This window comes from Sinohyriopsis cumingii, chromosome 5 (genome assembly GCF_028554795.1).
Source record: "Sinohyriopsis cumingii isolate HCF-2022 chromosome 5, ASM2855479v2, whole genome shotgun sequence".
Taxonomy (NCBI): domain Eukaryota; kingdom Metazoa; phylum Mollusca; class Bivalvia; order Unionida; family Unionidae; genus Sinohyriopsis; species Sinohyriopsis cumingii.
Genome location: NC_142965.1, coordinates 12,091,149 through 12,113,134, shown reverse-complemented (window position 1 = coordinate 12,113,134; position 21,986 = coordinate 12,091,149). Strand labels below are relative to the sequence as shown.

The following is a 21,986-nucleotide window of genomic DNA, read 5'->3' as shown; positions in this document are numbered from 1 at the left end:
TGTAGTATGACAGTATATAGTAAAGTCTAGCACTGGGGCATCATGCTGCAGTCATGTAGTATCATATCCCATCCAGTCATATTATCCTGACACCAGATTGACCAGTTTTGACACTAACCTCTTAATGCTGGGTGACAAGCGAGGCAACTGCTAGTACCAATTTTTTAAGTCTTTGGTATGACTTGGCCAGGTTTAAACCTGCAACCTCTCATATCCGAGGTGGAAACTCTAACCACTCTGGCCACCAGAGCAATCACATACAAAAATATTGAATGTGCAGACATCAAAGATGACATCCAAAAATACTGAATGTGCAGACATCCAAGAAGACATCCAAAAATACTGACTCTGCAGACATCAAAGAAGACATCCAAAATACTGAATGTGCAGACATCCAAGAAGACATCCAAAAATATTGAATGTGCAAACATCAAAGACATCCAAAAATATTGACTCTGCAGACATCAAAGAAGACATCCAAAAATAGTGACTGTACAGACATCAAAGACGACATCCAAAAATAACAAATGTGCAGACATCAAAGACGACATCCAAAAATATTTAACGTGCAGACATCAAAGACATAAAATTTTGAATGAGCAAACATAAAAAAAGACATCTAAAAATATTGAATGTGCAGACATCAAAGACATCCAAAAATATTGACTCTGCAGACATCAAAGAAGACATCCAAAAATACTGAATGTGCAGATATCAAAGACAACATGCAAAAATATTGAATGTGCGGGCATCTAAGACGACATCCAAAAATAATGAATGTGCAGACATCAAAGACTACATCCAAAAATATTTAACGTGCAGACATCAAAGACATAAAATTTTGAATGAGCAAACATAAAAAAGACATCTAAAAATATTGAATGTGCAGACATCAAAGAAGACATCCAAAAATACTGAATGTGCAGATATCAAAGACAACATGCAAAAATATTGAATGTGCGGGCATCTAAGATGACATCCAAAAATAGTGACTGTACAGACATAAAAGATGACATCCAAAAATACTGAATGTGCAGACATCAAAGACATAAAATTTTGAATGAGTAGACATAAAAAAAGACATCTAAAAATATTGAATGTGAAGACATCAAAGACATCCAAAAATACTGAATGTGCAGACATCAAAGACAACATCCAAAAATAATGAATGTGCAGACATCAAAGACGACAACCAAAAATACTGAATGTGCAGACATCAGAGACATCCAAATATACTGAATGTGCAGACATCAAAGATAACATCCAAAATACTGAATGTGCAGACATCAAAGACAACATCAAAAAATATTGAATGTGCTGACATCAAAGACAACATCCAAAAATATTGAATGTGCTGACATCAAAGACAACATCAAAAAATATTGAATGTGCTGACATCAAAGACAACATCCAAAAATATTGAATGTGCTGACATCAAAGACAACATCAAAAAATATTGAATGTGCTGACATCAAAGACAACATCTAAAAATATTGAATGTGCAGACATCAACAACATCCAAAAATACTGAATGTGCAGACATCAAAGACAACATCTAAAAAATGTGCTGACATCAAAAACATCGAAAAATATTGAATGTGCAGACATCAAAATTTGACATCCAAAAATATTGAATGTGCAGACATCAAAGATGACATCCAAAAATATTGAATGTGCAAACATCAAAGACATCCAAAAATATTGACTCTGCAGACATCAAAGAAGACATCCAAAAATATTGAATGTGCAGGCATCAAAGATGACATCCAAAAATATTTAATGTGCAGGCATCAAAGATGACATCCAAAAATATTTAATGTGCAGGCATCAAAGATGACATCTAAAAATACTGAATGTGCAGACATCAAAAATGACATCTGTAAAAGTTGGTGGACTATAAAACATGCCCTTCATTATATTTGTTTTATGGGATTCAAGAGTTTTTGAGGCTATTTTTATTCTTCAAGAAAATGAGTATTTCCTTTGATGGACTATCTTTGTCATACTTACACAAAATGATAAAATGTAATAGTTGAATATCCATAATACACCCCGTAAATTGAGTAGAGTAAAGATAGACATAGAATAGCTTATTTACCAAGGTGTTAAACAACCGGATTCCCTTCAGTCTTCTTTGTGAACTGCTGAGCAAGTTCAGAACATCATCCAGAGAGTTTATGTGTTTTGTTAATGTTGAAAACAAAATATACTAGACACTAGATGCAGTGTTGCTTAGATACAAGTTCTTCTTTCTTATTGATAGAACATATATAAAGAGATTGTGAGTTTTATTTCCCTGAAAATATGCATAACTGATTAAACATTATGAATGTATCAATGATGACTGTAAATAACTGTATACTCTAAACTTTTCAGATATGTCTGACAGTATCCAAACAGTGAATCCAATGTTTACTTTAGTAGACATTCCATTTCAGAATTAATGCTGAATTATGCCCCTTGGTACAAGTTATTGTACAATGATTTTAAGATGGTAAAATTTTATTTTAGAATTAGTAATAATAATAATGATAAACAATTCTAAGAATGGCCATAGAGGGGATGGAACAATTTTAAATACTTTTGTATTGATGTTTTTGTGTTTTCCACAAATAACAAATTATACAATTTCAACTCCATTGCTATCAATTAGTCAATTTTCATCATATATACACAAACTCACACACACACAGAACAGTAGGGAAATGTGGCAATTTATTTTTTGATATACTCTTCTTCAAACAGATGTTATGAATTAACAATTGCTTTAAATGAAAGATCCTATGAATCATGGAAGTTGTCGTCAAAGTGTGCTGACATACGAGAGTAAAACAATGGAATGATAAAGTTATTTATGTCAAATCTTTTTCATCATGCATTTTGACACTGGCTGAGGAGTTTGTCCAACATATTTCTTTTTACAAGTCATCTAATAAATAGCATTAGATGTTGTGTAGTTGGTGTCATAATGCATCTTAAATATTTCCTTGCTATTATTGACTTTTAAACATTTAAAAACCTTAACTCATTTAGTGTTGAAATTGTAAAATCTGATGTCGTAGCAGACATGCCCTACTCTCCAGTTACATTTTTCACAATTAATAGACATACATGTACTTATATTTCATCTTCGCCTTTTGTTTATTCTTATGTACTTATGTTAAGTTCTTCCATTCAGCTTTATTTCATGGAATGTATACTTACAGGGCAACGTATAAAAGTTACTTATCCCTTGTGTAATTACAATTTTTTGTTTTACTTCTGTTTCTATCACACACTTCTCTACGCAACTATAAAACATTCTAGAATGTGATACCAAATATAAGACATTTCTATCCTGCACTGAAAAACATTACCACTTATGTATAAAGTATGTTAAAAATAACATACAAAATAATTCTATGAATTCTATGCAACAAACAACCATATATACTCACTTAAAATAAGAGTCCAGCTGCAAACTGCACAGATCCATACCTGCCATCGCATAATACGCTTAATGAGCTGTCAGATCTGGGTCTGTCCAGTTTGCTAGGAGCAATAAGTATAATAAGTAACACATATCCTGATTTGCAGGTAGGTGTGTATATATATATATATATATATATATATATATATATATATATATATATATATATATATATATATATGGTAGTTTAAAGTGATTATGTGTGAAATATTTCCTTCCTTTTCACACATTTCATGTGTAAGTACTGCTCTAAGTTACAGCTTTGTTACATGTCATTACTCGTATGTCCTGTCTTGGTACAGTACCAATCTTTTTCTTGTTCCAATCTGTGTTTGTGTTACATAAATATGGATTGAGCATAAGTATTAAAGACTGATGAAGCAATATGACTAAATGGATATGTAATAACAGACAATTTGTGATGGCTTCATCATTATTACTATTATGTACTCATCCTAATGTGAAAACAGAAACACCTGGTTATGCAAACAAAGAAACAACACTATCATTTCACAACTTGACTGTAATCTTTGGTCCCTATCTTCCATTTCAAAGCATTCTAGTGATTAATTTAATCACATTGCTGTATTCTGTATTTTTCCAATTTTTTTTGTCTTGTTCCAAATTAAATCTTCTTCTCTCAAAGAATGCATGCTGTCAATCACTCAGCGAAAAACGCATAATGTCACATCACTCAGCAAAGAATGCATACTGTCACATCACTCAGCAAAGAATGCATACTGTCACATCACTCAGCAAAGAATGCACACTGTCACATCACTCAGCAAAGAATGCACACTGTCACATCACTCAGCAAAGAATGCATACTGTCACATCACTCAGCAAAGAACGTATACTGTCACATCACTCAGCAAAGAATGCATACTGTCACATCACTCAGCAAAGAATGTATACTGTCACATCACTCAGCAAAGAATGCATACTGTCACATCACTCAGCAAAGAATGCATACTGTCACATCACTCAGCAAAGAATGTATACTGTCACATCACTCAGCAAAGAATGTATACTGTCACATCACTCAGCAAAGAATGTATACTGTCACATCACTCACCAAAGAATGCATACTGTCACATCACTCAGCAAAGAATGTATACTGTCACATCACTCAGCAAAGAATGCATACTGTCACATCACTCAGCAAAGAATGCATACTGTCACATCATTTAGCAAAGAATGCATACTGTCACATCACTCAGCAAAGAATGCATACTGTCACATCACTCAGCAAAGAATGCATACTGTCACATCACTCAGCAAAGAATGCATACTGTCACATCATTTAGCAAAGAATGCATACTGTCACATCACTCAGCAAAGAATGCATGCTGTCACATCACTCAGCAAAGAATGTATACTGTCACATCACTCAGCAAAGAATGCATAATGTCACATCACTCAGCAAAGAATGCATACTGTCACATCATTTAGCAAAGAATGCATACTGTCACATCACTCAGCAAAGAATGCATACTGTCACATCACTCAGCAAAGAATGCATACTGTCACATCATTTAGCAAAGAATGCATACTGTCACATCACTCAGCAAAGAATGTATACTGTCACATCACTCAGCAAAGAATGCATACTGTCACATCACTCAGCAAAGAATGCATACTGTCACATCACTCAACAAAGAATGCATACTGTCACATCACTCAGCAAAGAATGCATACTGTCACATCACTCAGCAAAGAATGCATACTGTCACATCACTCAACAAAGAATGCATGCTGTCACATCACTCAGCAAAGAATGCATACTGTCACATCACTCAGCAAAGAATGCATACTGTCACATCACTCAGCAAAGAATGCATACTGTCACACCACTTAGCAAAGAATGCACACTGTCACATCACTCAGCAAAGAACGCACACTGTCACATCACATAGCAAAGAATGCATACTGTCACTCTGCAGCTGGGGCCCAGAGTGGCCAAGTGGTCTAAAGCGCTTACTGTTCCAGATCACTGCCATCTCACCTCTGTCTGCGTGGGTTCGAGTCCAAGGCTGAGCTAGCGTGGGTACGTGGGAAAGCCTGCCAGTAGCTTCTTGTGGGTCGGTGGTTCTTCCCATGGTTTTCCAGGGTTCTTCCTCCACCAGTTATACTGGCCTCCATGTATAGCCTATCCTGTGCTGAAAAATGGTGTTAAACCCTAGAACAACAACAACACTCCGCAGCTATATGAACTACCAGTAATGCAAAAATGGATACTGCACTGATGCATCCACAGAAACAAAAGGCTCAGCAAATTAATATTTCTATGGCCGGATAGAAATAAAAAGACTGATCATCTGCTTCTTTGTTTTAAAATAACTTTTATTTATCCCAATAACAGTAAAAGTTCATAACCTTTTTTTATCAGGAAATAAATGATATAATTTAAATTTCCTTTTAATGTTGTTGTTGTTGTTGTGGGGTTTAACGCCATTTTTCAGCACACAATAGGCTATACATGGCGGCCAGTATTAATGGTGGAGGAAGAACCCAGGAAAACCCCGGAAAGCACCACTAACCCACGAGAAGCTACTGGCAAGCTTTCTCATATACCCACATTGGCTGAATCCGAGACTCGAACCGGTGCAGACAGAGGTGAGATGGCAGTGATCCGTAACAGAGAGCACTTTAGACCACTCAGCCACTTGGGGACCCCTCCTCATAATGATATCAAAATCTGAAGCTAACACTGCTTTAATATACTGGCAAAACTTTTCCAAAAAGCTGACAAACAAAATCCTTCTTGTTGACATTTTTGTGTGCACTACATCTCTTTCAAAAAGAAACTTCAGGGTCAAACCAATTTGTGGATTCAATAATAAAATGAAGGTAGGTCATAACAAAATCTTTAATAAAATAATTCAGAGAGTTATTAAACAATCAAGAATGCAATTTAAAGCTCATAAAATGTGGAAATATCATCAATGAATATATTGTTATAAATCACACTGTTGATCAATAATCATTGTCCCTGAATGAGTAACAGCGCAATAAATGTATCGTTGTTTTGAGTCACTCTATTTTCCAATAAGTGTTACCCTTGTATAAGTAACTATACATTGGTAACATGATCATATATTTGCCATATCTAACTACTGTCCCATAATTCCTTGCTGAAACCATGCCCTTTGGCAGCCTTTTCATTGCCCTCAGTCTTTGGCAGTCTTTTTATTGCCCTCAGTCTTTGGCAGCCTTTTTATAATGGGGATCATATGCAGCAAGGGGCATTAATGATGAGAACCCAAAAAGGAAAGTCTGCATCATCCATTTCAAGGTAGCACTGGAACTTAAGGCCTTTCTTCTGAAATATCAAGAAGCAAAAGATTAATGATTAATAAAATCTGTAATTAGTATATATGATAGTTAAGAATCTGACAGTGAGACAGACAGACAAAGAATTTCAATGAATTTCCACGATTTGTTCTGCAATGGTTTGATTTTAAATAGAAGAGCTTTGTTCTGTCTAAACTGATGAGCATTCTTGTTTTTTTTCTGAAAATGTACTACCATATTTGCCAGCCTATAAGTCGATGATGAGTATAAGTTGAATTTGTACACGACCTCTTCCCAAAATGATGATTAATTTTACACATTATTTTTCGAACTTTTATAAGAATTTTTTTTTTTTGCATACAAAAACTTACATGACACATGATATAGCAATCTGAACGACATCATCCAAGTTGATCTGGCATATAAGATGAAGCCCTGAGTTTCAAGCAAAAAAGTATTGACTTATTGGCTGGCAAATATTTAAGTTTAAATGGGTTTGGGTTACATGACACAACAATCCTTCTGGATACACAAGTGGAAGGTACAGCCAAACCTTGCTTAATGGTCATCCACATACACAACAATCCTTCTGGATACACAAGTGGAAGGTACAGCCAAACCTTGCTTAATGGTCATCCACATACACAACAATCCTTCTGGATACACAAGTGGAAGGTACAGCCAAACCTTGCTTAATGGTCATCCACATGACACAACAATCCTTCTGAATACACAAGTGGAAGGTACAGCCAAACCTTGCTTAATGGTCATCCACATACACAACAATCCTTCTGGATACACAAGTGGAAGGTACAGCCAAACCTTGCTTAATGGTCATCCACATACACAACAATCCTTCTGGATACACAAGTGGAAGGTACAGCCAAACCCTGCTTAATGGTCATCCACAGACACAACAATCCTTCTGGATACACAAGTGGAAGGTACAGCCAAATCTTGCTTAATGGTCATCCACATACACAACAATCCTTCTGGATACACAAGTGGAAGGTACAGCCAAACCTTGCTTAATGGTCATCCACATGACACAACAATCCTTCTGGATACACAAGTGGAAGGTACAGCCAAACCTTGCCTAATGGTCATCCACATTAATGGTCATCCACATACACCACAAGCTTCTTCTCATATCAAACCAGTCATCGGAAGAAAATGAGTGTTAAGGCCATTAATCAGTAAATTAAAAAAGCCTGACAATATAAGCAGAAATGGTTCAGAGAACTCTAGACAATGATTTCTACTGCCTAATCAAAAGATGAAATAGATGATGACTGTTTACCATTCCATCTGACAAATCTGGGTACACTATTAAAAATTATTTCTCCATTATTTTTTTTTTTTAACTGATTATTGATTTGCCTTAAAACTTTTACTTTTTGTCATCTATCTTGAATTCCAATACACACGTTTTCTGCTCCCAATATCTTTCATGACAAAATTATAGGGCCTGGCAGCCTAAAATTTGAAACGGCAAATAAAATTTTTTGGTTGGTTGCCCTATGGCTACTAAAAGTATGATAGGTACCATTTTAGTAACCCAGGGCACATTTCAATGGTGCAGTAGCATCATTTGTACAAATTCAAAAGCCCTCATTACCAGAGCACATCATGCTAAGAATATTCTGAAAAGTCACTTAAATTTTGGTCACTTTTTAGTGATGGCAGCCAAACTGGATGATATATTGGCATCATATGTATAAATTTTGAAAGCCCAATATGACTGGAAGCTTTGTCAAATTTAGTAAAATTCTGCTGAGCCATTGTTTAGTTGTGTTTTGGCTTTTCCATCTGAGTAATGGTGGCCATATTCAATGAAGGATCAGCATTTGTACAAATGTCAAAGCCATAGGGGACATTTGATTTTTTTTCAAATCTGTACACATCCTGTTGATTTCTTTGAAATTTCTACACATCCTGTTGATTTCTTTCAAATATGTATAAGTTCTGTTCAGAGGTTTTTAAAAGGAAGTTGTAAATAGCCCTTGTAATTGGAAGATAGATGACAGAAGACAAAGCTCACTTGGCCTTATAACCAGGTGAGCTAAAAATCACTGTTGGGCAAAAGAGTGAAATTTCATTTAAGTAGCCCAAATCTTACACAGCAGTGTGAACAAAAATTTGAATTCTGCAAATTGTATTCCCCCCCACCCCCATAATTCTTGCCAATCAAGTTGGTCAAAAACTAGAATTACCACTCATAATTTATAACAGGAATTCATGATAACTTCAAAGATATTACTTTCAGAAAAAGTCTACAACAGTACCTGCAAAGAATCCATGAATAGATGGTTTCACCTATGTGAAGAATCACTGTAACAACAAACCTGGAAAATAAACAGAAAACTTGCTGACACTTATGATGGCAAAAAAATACAGGGCTCTCTGGGATATGAGCTTCAGGGTGCATGAAACTCACTATTTCTCTCTGTAATGCATCCCCATGACACATTTCTTTTTCCCCCAGGATGCATACACCCCTACCCCCCTTCTCATATATTGGTCAGCCATAGCCAATCCACAGAAAAGATACAGACTAGACATATGTAAACAAGCATGAAGCCAGTGTGGCTAGCACTCAATCCTTATCACAGCAATTATCTTGGGAAAAGGAATGACCCTCCAATAAAGCTACACTAATGTAGATCAAAGAAACCATGGTTTTTTAGTGTGTATGTAAGCATCTGCAATTGACTGGCAGATAGATAATGCCCTGTTTTGTTGTAAGTGTTGAAATTAAATAGGCAACAACATATATATAAATCATGAAAGTAATCAAAACTTTCTCCGAGTTTGATTTGGACTGTCAAATCATCAACATGCCAAAATAATACAGTAATGACTGCTATTAAAGAGTGTGTGATTTCTAAAGGGCACTATAGTGTCAGTTGAGGCTTTTTATGGGAGTGCAGAAAAGTATGTCTGCAAAATCTCTTTTCATTTTTTGGGAAATGGACTTGTGATGAAAATGACACTAATGCCAACAGAAGTAGAAAAAAAATGCAAAAGTTCCATTTGACTGGTGATATTTGAGTATCAGTACCTAAAGCATGTGTGAATTAATTCTGACAACAGTTCAAATCTGCTAGACTAAAGTTACATGTTTTTGGGTACCGTACCTGTTCTAAGATTAATTAATCTTTTTCTAAAGACCCCATGTTCTATTCCACCTTTAATCCTTCGGGCAACTCTAAAGGCATTTAATACTGTGTACTAATATATATTCTGAGTTAATTCTTTTGTACATATTCTGCTTGGTAATATTTTGCATTTCTTCTTTGTTTTATTTATTGATGGTAATTTATATTTATATATACAGTATGGTGTTGTATAATGCCAGGTTTTTACTTGTGTCACTTTCTTACGCAGGAATGGAGATGCTAGTTACATTTGCTTACATAGAGAACTATACAGCATTCTAAGTGATCATTCTTGGGACTGAAAATAACTGCAGATAATTGTATTGCTTTTGTTTATTTTGCTTTTAGAGTTGTTGTAGGGGTAAAAGAAAATTTTTAAAATGTACATGTATAATGTTTAAACTTAAAATTGTATTTACTGAAATGTATTTTCTTCTTTGTGTCATATTATAAATGTCTAAGAATTCAATCCTGATATGTATGTACAAAATAATGATTTTATTCTCTGTCATCATCCTTTCCATTTTTTTGAAAGTAAGAGTCTCCCAAGTTTATGCTGTTGTTGTTGTTGTAGGGTGTAATGCCATTTTTCACCACAAGATAGGCTATACATGGTGGCCATTATAAGTGGTGGAGGAAGAACCAGGAAAAACCCCAGAAAGAACACCGACCCACGAGAAGCTACTGGCAAGCTTTCTCACATACCCACAATGGCCAAACCTAAGACTCGAACCCATGCAGACAGAGGTGAGATGGCAGTGATCCATAATGGTGAGTGCTTTAGACTACCACCACCAGCCCCGAGTCTATGCAAGCGACTCAGAAATAAGCCAGGGACTCCTGAGCTCCATGACTGAAGAGTTCAGGACTCCTCATCTTTAAACTCTGTCGAGTACCCTGAAATAAATAACTGCAACATATATCGTGCAAAAAACTTTTTAAAAAAGGAAAATTTTAACTAAATCTTTAATAAAACAAATATTAAGCATAGGAATCAAGTTCAATGTCCCTTAGTTAGAATTTATATCGCTTTCATTATTTTGTTTCCACTCCTTGCAGGTTACATTTTAGTAAAAGTAATTTACGTTATTACTGTTGCATGATGACTGTCAAAGCGAGAGTATATGAACAATTTATCTCAACTGAAAAGGTGTAGAAAATCACTTAAGTGTAATCACAATAAAGTTTGTTTGGTATGGTGTTGTAGTGCTATTCAGAAAGTATGCACAAATCAAGTGCAAGGACTTCACAAACATCACTGTGAGGCTGACTTAAATATAGTCACTACAGGATGAAATGTAGGTCATAGTAATTTGTTTCCGGCGTGGTTGTGAAAATTCTTTATGATGCAGGGTTCTCAACAGACATCAAAACTGAAGAGTCCTTTGACCCTTGACCCCAAAATCTCATTAGTCAAAATGAAAATTTCACGAGTCAAAATGAAAATCTCATCAGTCAAAATGAAAATTTCAAAAGTCATTTGCTTTTAAATCATAAGCATGTAGCTGGGATTGTTTTTTATTTGTGGAGCAAAATGATGCAAAAGATTTCTTACAACTCTGAGATTTATTCTTCTTCTCCTCAGAATCATTACTTAATACAAACCAGTGTATAAAAAAAAAGAGGTACATATCTTATAATTTACTGCAACGATCTTTTAAAAAAAAAGACAAAAGCTTTTTAAAGTTTCCTTCGCAAGATCACTGACTGGTGAATGTGATGATATTAACTGTTATTATTAATTTTTACACTCAACATGATCTCAATAGTTTTCTGGTCCAGATTTTCCCTTGAATCACTTTATTTTGTAAAGAATGGAGAATGTCTTCTCTGTATCATTAGAATGTGGCAATGACAAAATAACCACACTCAGCCCTGAAAGAGAATTCAAACTTCAGTTTTCCTATGGCTGGCTTTTTAAGTTTGCTGACTGCTCTCCATTACTCTTCCAATCTAATTCCATCCCGAGGACAAAGATTCTGAGTTGAACGTGAGATCTAATCCCAAGATTCATATTATTACATTTATTATGCTTATTCTCAGCACTTTGACATCAACTACTCCTCTAAAAATATCCTAAACAATACAATAAAAATAAAACAGTACAAAAAATCAAAAACACTCACTCAAGTGTTTCTGCCAAAGAAAGTCTTTTGGTTGAGATCTTTTTTTTAGCCCATCTCCACCAAGGGCAGCCAATTTTAAAAGTCTTGAAAGCCGTTATCACCTTTGATCCCTGTATTATTACTAACACCTTCATAAAACATCCCACATTTGGCCTCAAACTCTCCAGATTACAAAAGGTAAGGTAATTAATTAACAGCTTGTTACTCAGCCACACACTTTGCACTGCTATAACATTTCCAATCCTCAGTGGACCGGTTCCCACTAGTTTCTGTAATGTTGCGTATAGCATGCATAAAAATACAAAATGTTTGGGTCTAATAATAATTAATAATACATTTTTCAAAAGCAGTAGTGTAGATTTCAACTATAAAACAGTATGTATGGTAGACAGCTTTTAAAATGTTGTTTTGTTTGTCCTACCACTGGTAGAATTACATGTGTGTTGATGACCAATCAAACAAACATTGATACATGATGGAAAGTTAATCCAATCAAGTCATAATTGAACTTCTTCCTCTAACTATCATAAACATCAAAGATAATCTAAAAACAATCAAACCTTGATTCATTGTGCCCACCTAAACATGACTTCAGTGACCTGTTAGCTCAGCCCAGTTCATACTGAATTTGCATAAGTGTGATATAATTGGCCAATAAGGTGTAAACAGTAGACTGTTGGCACATACAGCTATATGGACAGCATGTGCTCAGTAGGAAATTATTGCTGGATAATTAAGACTGTTATTCCGGCACAAATCAACATGCATCATAAAAATGTACAGGTTACAATTTCCATGCATGGTTCAAATTTAAATTCCAAGCTTTAAAACCCAAGGGTACATGTCTACTGAGAATCCTGTGATGCATGCACATATCAAATTACAAGCATCAATCTGAGAAACTAACCTAATTTCAGATGGTGTCAATAGTCAATGAAGCATGAAAAGCTGAATAGAGACATACTTATGGTATGGTGATATAGAAGTCATCAGGACATCTGGATATATCAAGTTTCATAGCTGTGTAAGCAGTTTGTTTTAAGAAACAGACCTAAACATAACAGTTTAAATTTGTTGATACCAATGATTACAACAAAAATTAAAGCACTCAGTATAAAACTAAGGATATAATTGAACAAGCTCTCCTACACTTTAATGCAATGCAGCAAAAACTATAGCAAACATTGGTGGCCATAGCTTGCAAATATATGTATATGGATTATAATTTCTGTTTCAAATGCATAAGAGATTGTTCTAGGATTCCTACTGATTATTTACTATGAATTTCTTTTACCAATATTGTTTCTTCGTATAGTTCAAGTTAACTTACAGTGCCATGACCCCTCCAGGATACTGGGTACCAAGGTAGGTTGCCAGTCTACCCAAGGGCCCTAGGTAGCCCAATGTGAAATGCTGTGGTGCAAATACTGATAACTGTCAAGATAAAGAAGAAATGTATGATATCAATCTAGCAGCATTTTTTTTACATTTTACAGGTCTTCAGAGGATAAAAGTATATCCTTATCACAATCTAAATGGGTCCCAACTTAACATAAAATATTTCTTTTAAATCAAGCAGAATTCCTTATTTTAGAATACAGTATGAAACGGCTAATTCCATCATACACAAACTGATTAATTCACCTAAATATAGAAGCGTGGGCAGGATACATTAAAACCCATCTGGACTATGATTCTACAGGTAATTTCACTCAAAGTAAAAGTGAATACGGTGGAGTTTTCATAAACATACGGAAGGTTAGTTTAATTTAAATTTATTTTAATTTAAAATAACAGAAAGATCTGAATCATTTTTATGCAAAATGTTAGCAAATTTATGACGGTTTAATTTACTCAAATATGTATAGGGATAAAAATCGCAAAGGAACTATTCTCTACCTGCCATGGTTCAACAACAAAATTAACAACATGGCGTTGGCGATGAAGTGGTCCTTCCAATGAAGCAATTAAAATTAACGACAAAAAGATTACAAATCTACTACCTAAGCGTACTTATATTTTTAATGAAAACTTATTAAGCGTAAAATACATTGGTATATATAACCACCATGACAGATAACACAAGATTCTTGCTGTAATTCGCTTTCCAAATAAGGCTAGCTAATTAGATACTCCATGATTAAATATTCAATGCATACCATATTTACTACAATCTCGTTTGTGTTCCCATAGAAGGATGCAATGTCCTTCTATGGCATATCAAAATACAAGGCTGAAAAAGGAGATGTACTGGTAGTTCTTAGGTGAACTTATATGATGGATGCTCCAGAGGAATATTTTGTAAAAAAAATATTAATGCTATTTTACTCATGTTTATGTGGTGAAATTCTGCAATACTGGTATTAATCAAGAAGACTACTTGATTTAAGGATATGTATGCATGATCAGCAGACTTTCTGATAATATGCTGAAAAAATGCTGGGTGTCAAGCGTATCCAGCAGCTCCATTAATACACAGAGTTTTAGTACCCCATCAACGAAGTAAGGTTAATAACATTGGTACAAACTTACTAGATCCTACCTAATATCTATTATCACAGACTGAAATCCTATCAAAGATGAGCTATAGACAACTTATATCAGGTGGTTCAGATGTTATTTATTGTGACAGTTTGTATATTGTGCTGGTTGTCACATGCTATCTTGTGATCTTGACATATCCATAATCCATCACTGCATGTAAAGACATTTTCCTGCAATGCATTAGGTAAACTTCTCAACAATCTGCACTAAATATTTGTAGAAAAAAATAACAGAAAATGATTTGAGTGTGAGGCAATCATCAAAGAATTCGGTTTTCTTCAGGTAACATTTACCACCAAATTTACATCATTGTGGAAGGTGCTATCCTTACGAATGAGAGACAACCCACTGTGAGTAGTACATAGACCAATAAATCAACCCCACAAATCTGTGTTGATACTGATGGACGATGTTGTGGGACTGATGTGACCTGTTCATTAAAATATGCAATTTTGCTGCATGCAAATCATTCCGGAACAAACCCGCATACACTTTAGACACCTTTATTTGGTAACAGCCATATCAAGAGCGAAATTTTCAGAATGGCCACAGGACAGATGGTTGTGCTATTCCAGGTGGATTTACAAGTCACCAAATATATGATTTGCTCCGGAAATATAATCTACATGTCACCAAATGAACCCTTCAGCCAATGGTAGCTGCACAGCCACGAGACATACCGGTAAGTGTATAAAATATACATCGATGTGTGCAGCCAAATTTGGATGCAGATAATTGCAGCTTTTAATGAATACGTGATATTAACCCCTCAACCGAAAATCAATATCATCATAGGGGAAGGACTGATTTATTGGCCTAAGTAGTACAGAACAAACTTAGGACAGTCGAGTGTAGTGTTACATGCACACTGATCATGCAGTTGTTGTTCTCCACCTCTTTTATCTGACATTACAGTTTAATTACTAATGGCACAGAGAGAGACAGAATAATTATAATACTCTATACTGTCTTATATTGAATGCAAGCATGCAACAGAGTATCAAAATAATTACTCAAAATTAGATGGATATTTTAACACTAGGAAGAAACTTTGACTATGCATGGTAGCTTCCTATCACATTGTGGGTTCTGTGGTATCATGGGAAATGTCGGGTTTACTGATGAGAAGACTATGGTAAAAATACTCACAAATACCACCATTTCTAAATAACGGTCGTACCCCATATTCTCAAACAGAATCTATATCTTTTTAAAATCACTATCACTGCAACAAATCGGTTAACCAGCTTGTCATCTGATAATGTCCAATAATGTTATGCAAGCATTAGATCACATGATTACCAAATTTGTCAAGAACCATGATATATAATCTATGGTAGCAAATAAGAGTCAAAATCTGAAGTATCAGCGGTTGTTGATTTCTAGTGGTTTTCGCAACTGGTGTTGATTTTAAAACTTTGTTGTACACTGTTACTTTTCATTGGAACACTAGGAGTTGTTTAAACAATTGAGGTCGACATGTACTTTCATGCTGATGTTGGTGGTCCATTCTCAGCGACGATGCCGGCGCTATTCCCTTCGCCATGTTCGCCACGTCAGGACAAGTAAATGACATCGTAATTTTATTTTTCTTCATTATTATCGTGATATCAGAGGGACACTCCCCTTACATAACCTGAAATCAACATGGCGTCTGTTTATCGTTTGTTTCCCAGTCATCGCATTTAAACTTGAAATTAAATGCATTTTCATAAATAGCACAGAACAACGGACATATATAATATCATGAGGGTCAGTTTTTTATTATTATTCTTCGACCGCAAACTTTAAGGCTCGCGATACCACTTGCAAAAACAAAAACAAAAATATTATTTAATACGGCTAAATTTAGGTAAATCTTTAACTTACTGTTAATGCATACAGACCAGTACCGAGTGTGATTACCCAAAATGGGTGTGCAAATCTAAAATATTCTGACATCCTATAACCACTTTATACCTTGCACCGGACTGCTGGGCATTAATTTGGAATAACGATTCAATTCGGAATCCCAAATCGTTACGCTCTTTCTCGAGAAATTGCGTGATCGTGCGAATCGATATAAAAAAAAACTCAGTGGTTGGTTTAGCATCAGTTTCATTAGAGTGTTAACAATGGAGGACGTTGATAGGGATATTTTTGAATCTAGTATAAATTGCGTTAATGACTATTAATATGAATTTTCTCTATTTCCTAATCACAACAGCGACTGTTGAGCAATTGTTTAAACTTTGAAACTTGTTATCGTGTTTAAATTTGGAATACAGTTTATAGGCCTATTAAATTCATTTTGATATACGCAAATAAACAATAACAAATATGTTTAGATAACAACAATCAATCATTTTACTCAAATGCATACATTAAATATATCATATGTAGTATATTTATATACGTAGACAAGTTTAAACCTTTAATTGATTAATGTAAGCTCTTTACGCCTCCACTTTCTCTGTTATTTGACTTGACGCGATTTGCATCCGCTCTATTAATAACCATGGTTACGTGACTGGCTATGCTTTATGTCCGTAAGTAGTTTTTGTGGGCTGTATACGGACAATGTAAAATCCAGTCATAAAGGTCGTGGGGCTGTATACGGACAAGATTTATACGGACAAAAGGTTGGAATTGTATAGGGACAATAGCAATGGAACAGGTGATGTGACGTCATGGTACTGAAGATTGGTAACAATGTCGCAAGGGGCTGACTTCAATTGGACCAAACAGACGGAGTAAAAAACTTATAACGCTTGGCGGGACATATACATATATAACACATACAACATGCAGATATAGACTGATGAACATCAAACACATATATGGCAAAGAGAATAAATATCTTTACGGGGCATATGAGTGGCCCTGAGAAGGGCTTTTGTTTTCTTCTATTTTCTAATTCCTTCTTTTTCTGCACCAGCTTCTTATTTTCTGTCCTACATTTTTTGTCTTCTTCTCATTCTTTTCCTCCTCCTGTTTCTCCTTCTTCTCCTCCTCTTTGTTCCTCTTCTTATTCTCATCTTCTTTTCTATTTTTTCATTCAGTGCTCTCATTCTTCTTCTATCCTCTTCATCCTCCTTCTCCTCTTTTTCTTGTTTCATCGCTTCCCTTAGTCTTTCCTTAGTCTTTCTCAATTTTTTATTTCCATCTTGACTCTATGGGGACTGTAAGAATAGTAATCCTCATCCAGTTTGACCAGCATCTCTTCTATTATCCCCAAATTGTCCACGACTACCTGCAACGTCTTCATTTTTTCAATTGTATTAGAAACCATCTGAATATTCTGTGTAGAATAACGCGAATCTATGTTGGATTATAGAGGCTTGCGCTGTTCTGAGCATGTACCTCTGATTTGTGCCTACAAGGTAGGCTATTTAATTGCTCATAGGGGAAGGAATTAGAGCCACTTCCGCCAGGTATTTATGTGCTCAAGGAGCAATTTTTAATTGAAGCCGTCAGGCAGTGGACTTAATAGAGGTCCTAACTGTCTGAATGGAGGGCTTGAAGGCGAGTGGGAATAGACCCATCACACACTCAATTTTTTTCTGTCGGTACTACTTAGCTGCACTGGGTATTTATGAGTGGGAATGGACCCATCACACACTCATATGTATTGTACTGAATTTTCAGTAGCACTAAGGGCGTGCACTGCACGCTGATTGATTTTTATGTCCGGCTGTGGAAAGGGAGGAGTGGGTGGAAAGGGCGGATTTAAGGTCACAGGTCGGTGCTCCTAGACTCCAATGTATTGGGTTTAAATTGTCGTGTTACACAATTTGGAATGAAAAACTCTGTACTGTTTTAAGTTAGAGTTTTGCTAAGGAGAGATACCTTAGGTGACAGTTTTTAGCAAAGTTTGCCACCTTGTGTGGCTGGTCCTGATGGTCTTGGACTTTTGAGACCACCTTATATGTTGGATTAAGTTTTTAGGGTCCTACGTGTCTAAATTACCGTGGTTTTATTTGCGGCCTTGTGCTGCTGGGCCAGATGGTCTTTGGTGTTTTAGATCACCTTATAGGAGTTAATTTGAGGTCTTCCTTTCATAAAGTTATTTATTGGTTTGCCACTTTGTGCGGCGGGCCCTCATGGTCCTAGGTGTTGGACCACATTATATGGTCTAATTTTAGGGACCGAAAAATGCTCGTGCTATAGATATGACTGCCACCTTCGGCTAGAGTGTTAATTTCTCAGAGGTATTAATTGTGTTACGTACATGCGGGGCTGTCAGGTAGACTTTAGAGATAGATGGTAGATGAGGGGTTACTTAGATGGTGTAAGGGAGAAGTAAGTGTAAACAAAAAATTTATTACAGAAATAAAAAGCAATGTTTTTTTCTTCTTCTTTTTGCTCCCTAATTATGTTCCTAGTTGCGTTATAAATCAGGTGTTATTTTAAAGTCAGGTCAAATACATTTGGCAAGGCCTATTGCATTGTTTAGCGGGTCATACATCCGGATGACCCAGGGTGCTGAAGTGTGTGATAGGAGCAGATGCAGCATCAGTCCGCGCTTAACGGTACACACCCGGACCTGGTGGTAAACCGTATGCTACCCCCCACACCCAATTCCCCACCCAGTTACACCAGGAGAGGCGTCCGGTGGTGAAATGACCAATTGTATTTCGGATAGTTTAGTTATGGTATTTAAGTTTTATATTTTATTTTGTAGCCCAGATTCATGTACAAAGTTAATTATATTTATATGTTAGATTAAGGTTGGCGTTGTTATTCATTAAAAACTCTGGGTATGTTTCCAGGGATCCAATCTTATTTTGCTCCATTTTTAGTTTGGTTCTTTCTTTCTTTAGTTTGTGGCAGGTGTTGAATAGATGTGTTAGGTCTTCTGGAACCCGGCAGTGGTAGCAATTTATGTTGTGGGGTTGAGGTCCTATGTACTGCCCAAAGCTGCTGGCCAATTTAGTTTTTTTCGGTGTAGATTCTAGTTATATACTATCCACACACGGGAAGGAGAAAACCAACCCCAAATCTACTATTCACACACGGGAAGGAGAAAAACAAACCCCAAATCTACTATCCACACACGGGAAGGAGAAAAAACAAACACAATATCAACTATCCACAAAAACGTACGCGAACTCATACAAACACACATACACACAACGTACTCGCACCCATACAAATACACACTCTACTTTTCACACAACGTACACGCACTCATACAAATACACACACACTCAAACACACACACAATCACATCAGCAAAGGAGTGAGTGTTTATAGTCACACTACTCCACATTCACACAAATTGGCAACTTGAATAGTCTCTTTTCGAGGGATTTGGTTAATCCTGAAAAGGACTGTATTTTGAACTTCAGATGCACCTCTTAATGTGTGTACCTTCCGGGTCTGGCCCCACACACGCAACGTCCACTCCAGTCCTGCTCCCAGTTCAGTTTTGTTCTTGGGAGCGCAAAGGCTGCTTGATTGATTCAGCACCCCAATCTTCCGCTTGTGGGATTCTGAAGACTTCTTATTGCCTGATTCTCCTATTCCACACCCGTGGATGATGTGGTCCATTTACCTCCTGCTGACGCAACTCCTCCTCCCAGTTTTCCGTTTGGGGGACCACGCGTCTCTGTGCTGGTGGTAGTGTGTGTGTGATTAGGATTTTTAACGTAGCTTTTAACAATTTTTCAGTCATATCGCTACGTTGTCTGCAGTGTGGCAGTTTATAGTGATGTCTAGCACTGGGGCATCATGCAGCAGACATATAACATGAAGTCTCACCCAGTCGCATTATCCTTACACCAGTCCGACCAGTCCTAACACCAACCTCTTAGTGCTGAGCGCCTAGCGAGGCAGCTGTTAGTACCATTTTTGTAAGTCTTTGGTATGACTCGGCCTGGGTTCGAACCCACGACCTCCCGCTTCCAAGGCGGACGCTCTAGCCACTAGGCCACCGGAGCGGTGTGTGCTGTTGGTAGTGGTTGTGGATGAGGTAGTGGCTGTGTTGGTGGTAGTAGTGGTGTTACCAGAGGCTTCACCTCGCACACCGACCTAATCATCTGATGAGGCAAGATCCTTTCTTCCTTCTCTATCTTCTTTCTCTTCTCCTCTTCCTCATGCCTGGCTTCCTCCCGTATTGCCTCCATGGCCAGCTCAACCAGGAGCCGGCTGGTATAATCCGTGTGCATCTGAAATTCTATCAATTTTGCAATTCTGCTCATATTAAGGAGTGAACGCTGGGTAGCCAGACTGACAATCAATCAATCAATCTTTCAATTTAGGTCGCTTTCGCCCATTGGGCATGTGCGACCGGTTAATACCCTCACGGAGGGCTGGTTAATTTTTTCGAGGGGGGCGGAATAGTATCACGTTCCCCAACGCTATACTGCACACACTGTGTGTTATTTGATTAGTCCATTTTCGAGACATTTTTGTCTCATGGGGCTCTTGGTGAATGGCGGCAGACCGCACGCACTCATTCCTATGATACATGTCCAGCAGAGGCAAGGGATGTCGATCCGAGCGGAGGGGAGGTGCCTTGCATCCGGGATCATTTATTTTTGCTCCCAACTTTCCGAATAGTAAATGGTGTCGTCTTGCCGCATTTATTAATTTTTAAAATCATTATTTGTGCTGTTTGTAGAAAGGTGGATCTGCCTAATCTATTTGGTAGTGCTACTTAGTTGTATCGCTAGTAGTCTGTATCAGTTGCTTCGCTTATTGGGGGATTACACCCCAATTACAGCGCTACCCAAGTATCGTGAAGGCACGTTAATCGGGCTAATAGGTTTAATACGTGCTAGCATAGTATGATTGAATATCCAGTTGAGGGTAGGACGGTAGGGGTATAAATAGGAGGTGAGCCGTTTGTGACATCCAGAAATACTTTAGATCCCAATTTCTAGAATAAAAAGCGTCTTGCTGAATTTTGAAAGATTGTATATGTGCTGTTAGTTATAGTGAAAAGAACGAAAGAATAATAATGAAATTATTATTTTTATTTTTTTTATTTGTTTTTTATATATAAAGTTGGGATTAAGTTCTACTTTATTTTCATAGGGTTTTTATTTGTATCATTTGATAGTTTATAGTTCTAAGTGGAGTGAGGGGATGACCATTAAGGGTTAAATTTTATTTGTTTGCCAGTTTATTTCTGGAAAAGTAGGATATTATTTATCATACGTTGAATTGATGTTAGGGTTACTGGACGACAGAAATTCCGGGTAGGTTGTTAGGGATCCTATGTGTTTTTGATTGGTCTTGAAGATATCCCGTTGTGCATGATATTCGTGGCACTCATTAAATATATGTTGTAAATGAATGTCAGACTGGAGACTGTCCTGCTTTATATTGTTCAAGAGCGGACGCGATAGAAAACATCCCTATAATGTTTAGAGTCGGAACGCTATGATTGTTGATTTGAGTGAGAGGGAT

General features: G+C 36.5%; 1 protein-coding gene across 2 annotated transcripts; it reads right to left on the bottom strand.

The window, feature by feature from the left end:
* Positions 1–6,320: 6,320 nt before the first annotated feature.
* Positions 6,321–16,606, bottom strand: LOC149798642 (transmembrane protein 254-like). 2 transcript variants are annotated; one of them, XM_089957476.1, is made up of 4 exons: positions 16,461–16,606; positions 13,378–13,481; positions 9,049–9,108; positions 6,321–6,791 (listed from the first exon to the last, which is right to left on the bottom strand). In XM_089957476.1, the coding sequence occupies exons 1-4, from the start codon at positions 16,530–16,532 to the stop codon at positions 6,668–6,670; spliced, it is 360 nt and encodes a 119-aa protein (XP_089813602.1). In that variant the 5' UTR covers positions 16,533–16,606; the 3' UTR covers positions 6,321–6,667. The 2 variants fall into 2 exon arrangements, with proteins under 2 accessions (XP_089813602.1, XP_089813603.1); XM_089957477.1 differs by lacking the exon at positions 9,049–9,108.
* Positions 16,607–21,986: the final 5,380 nt, after the last annotated feature.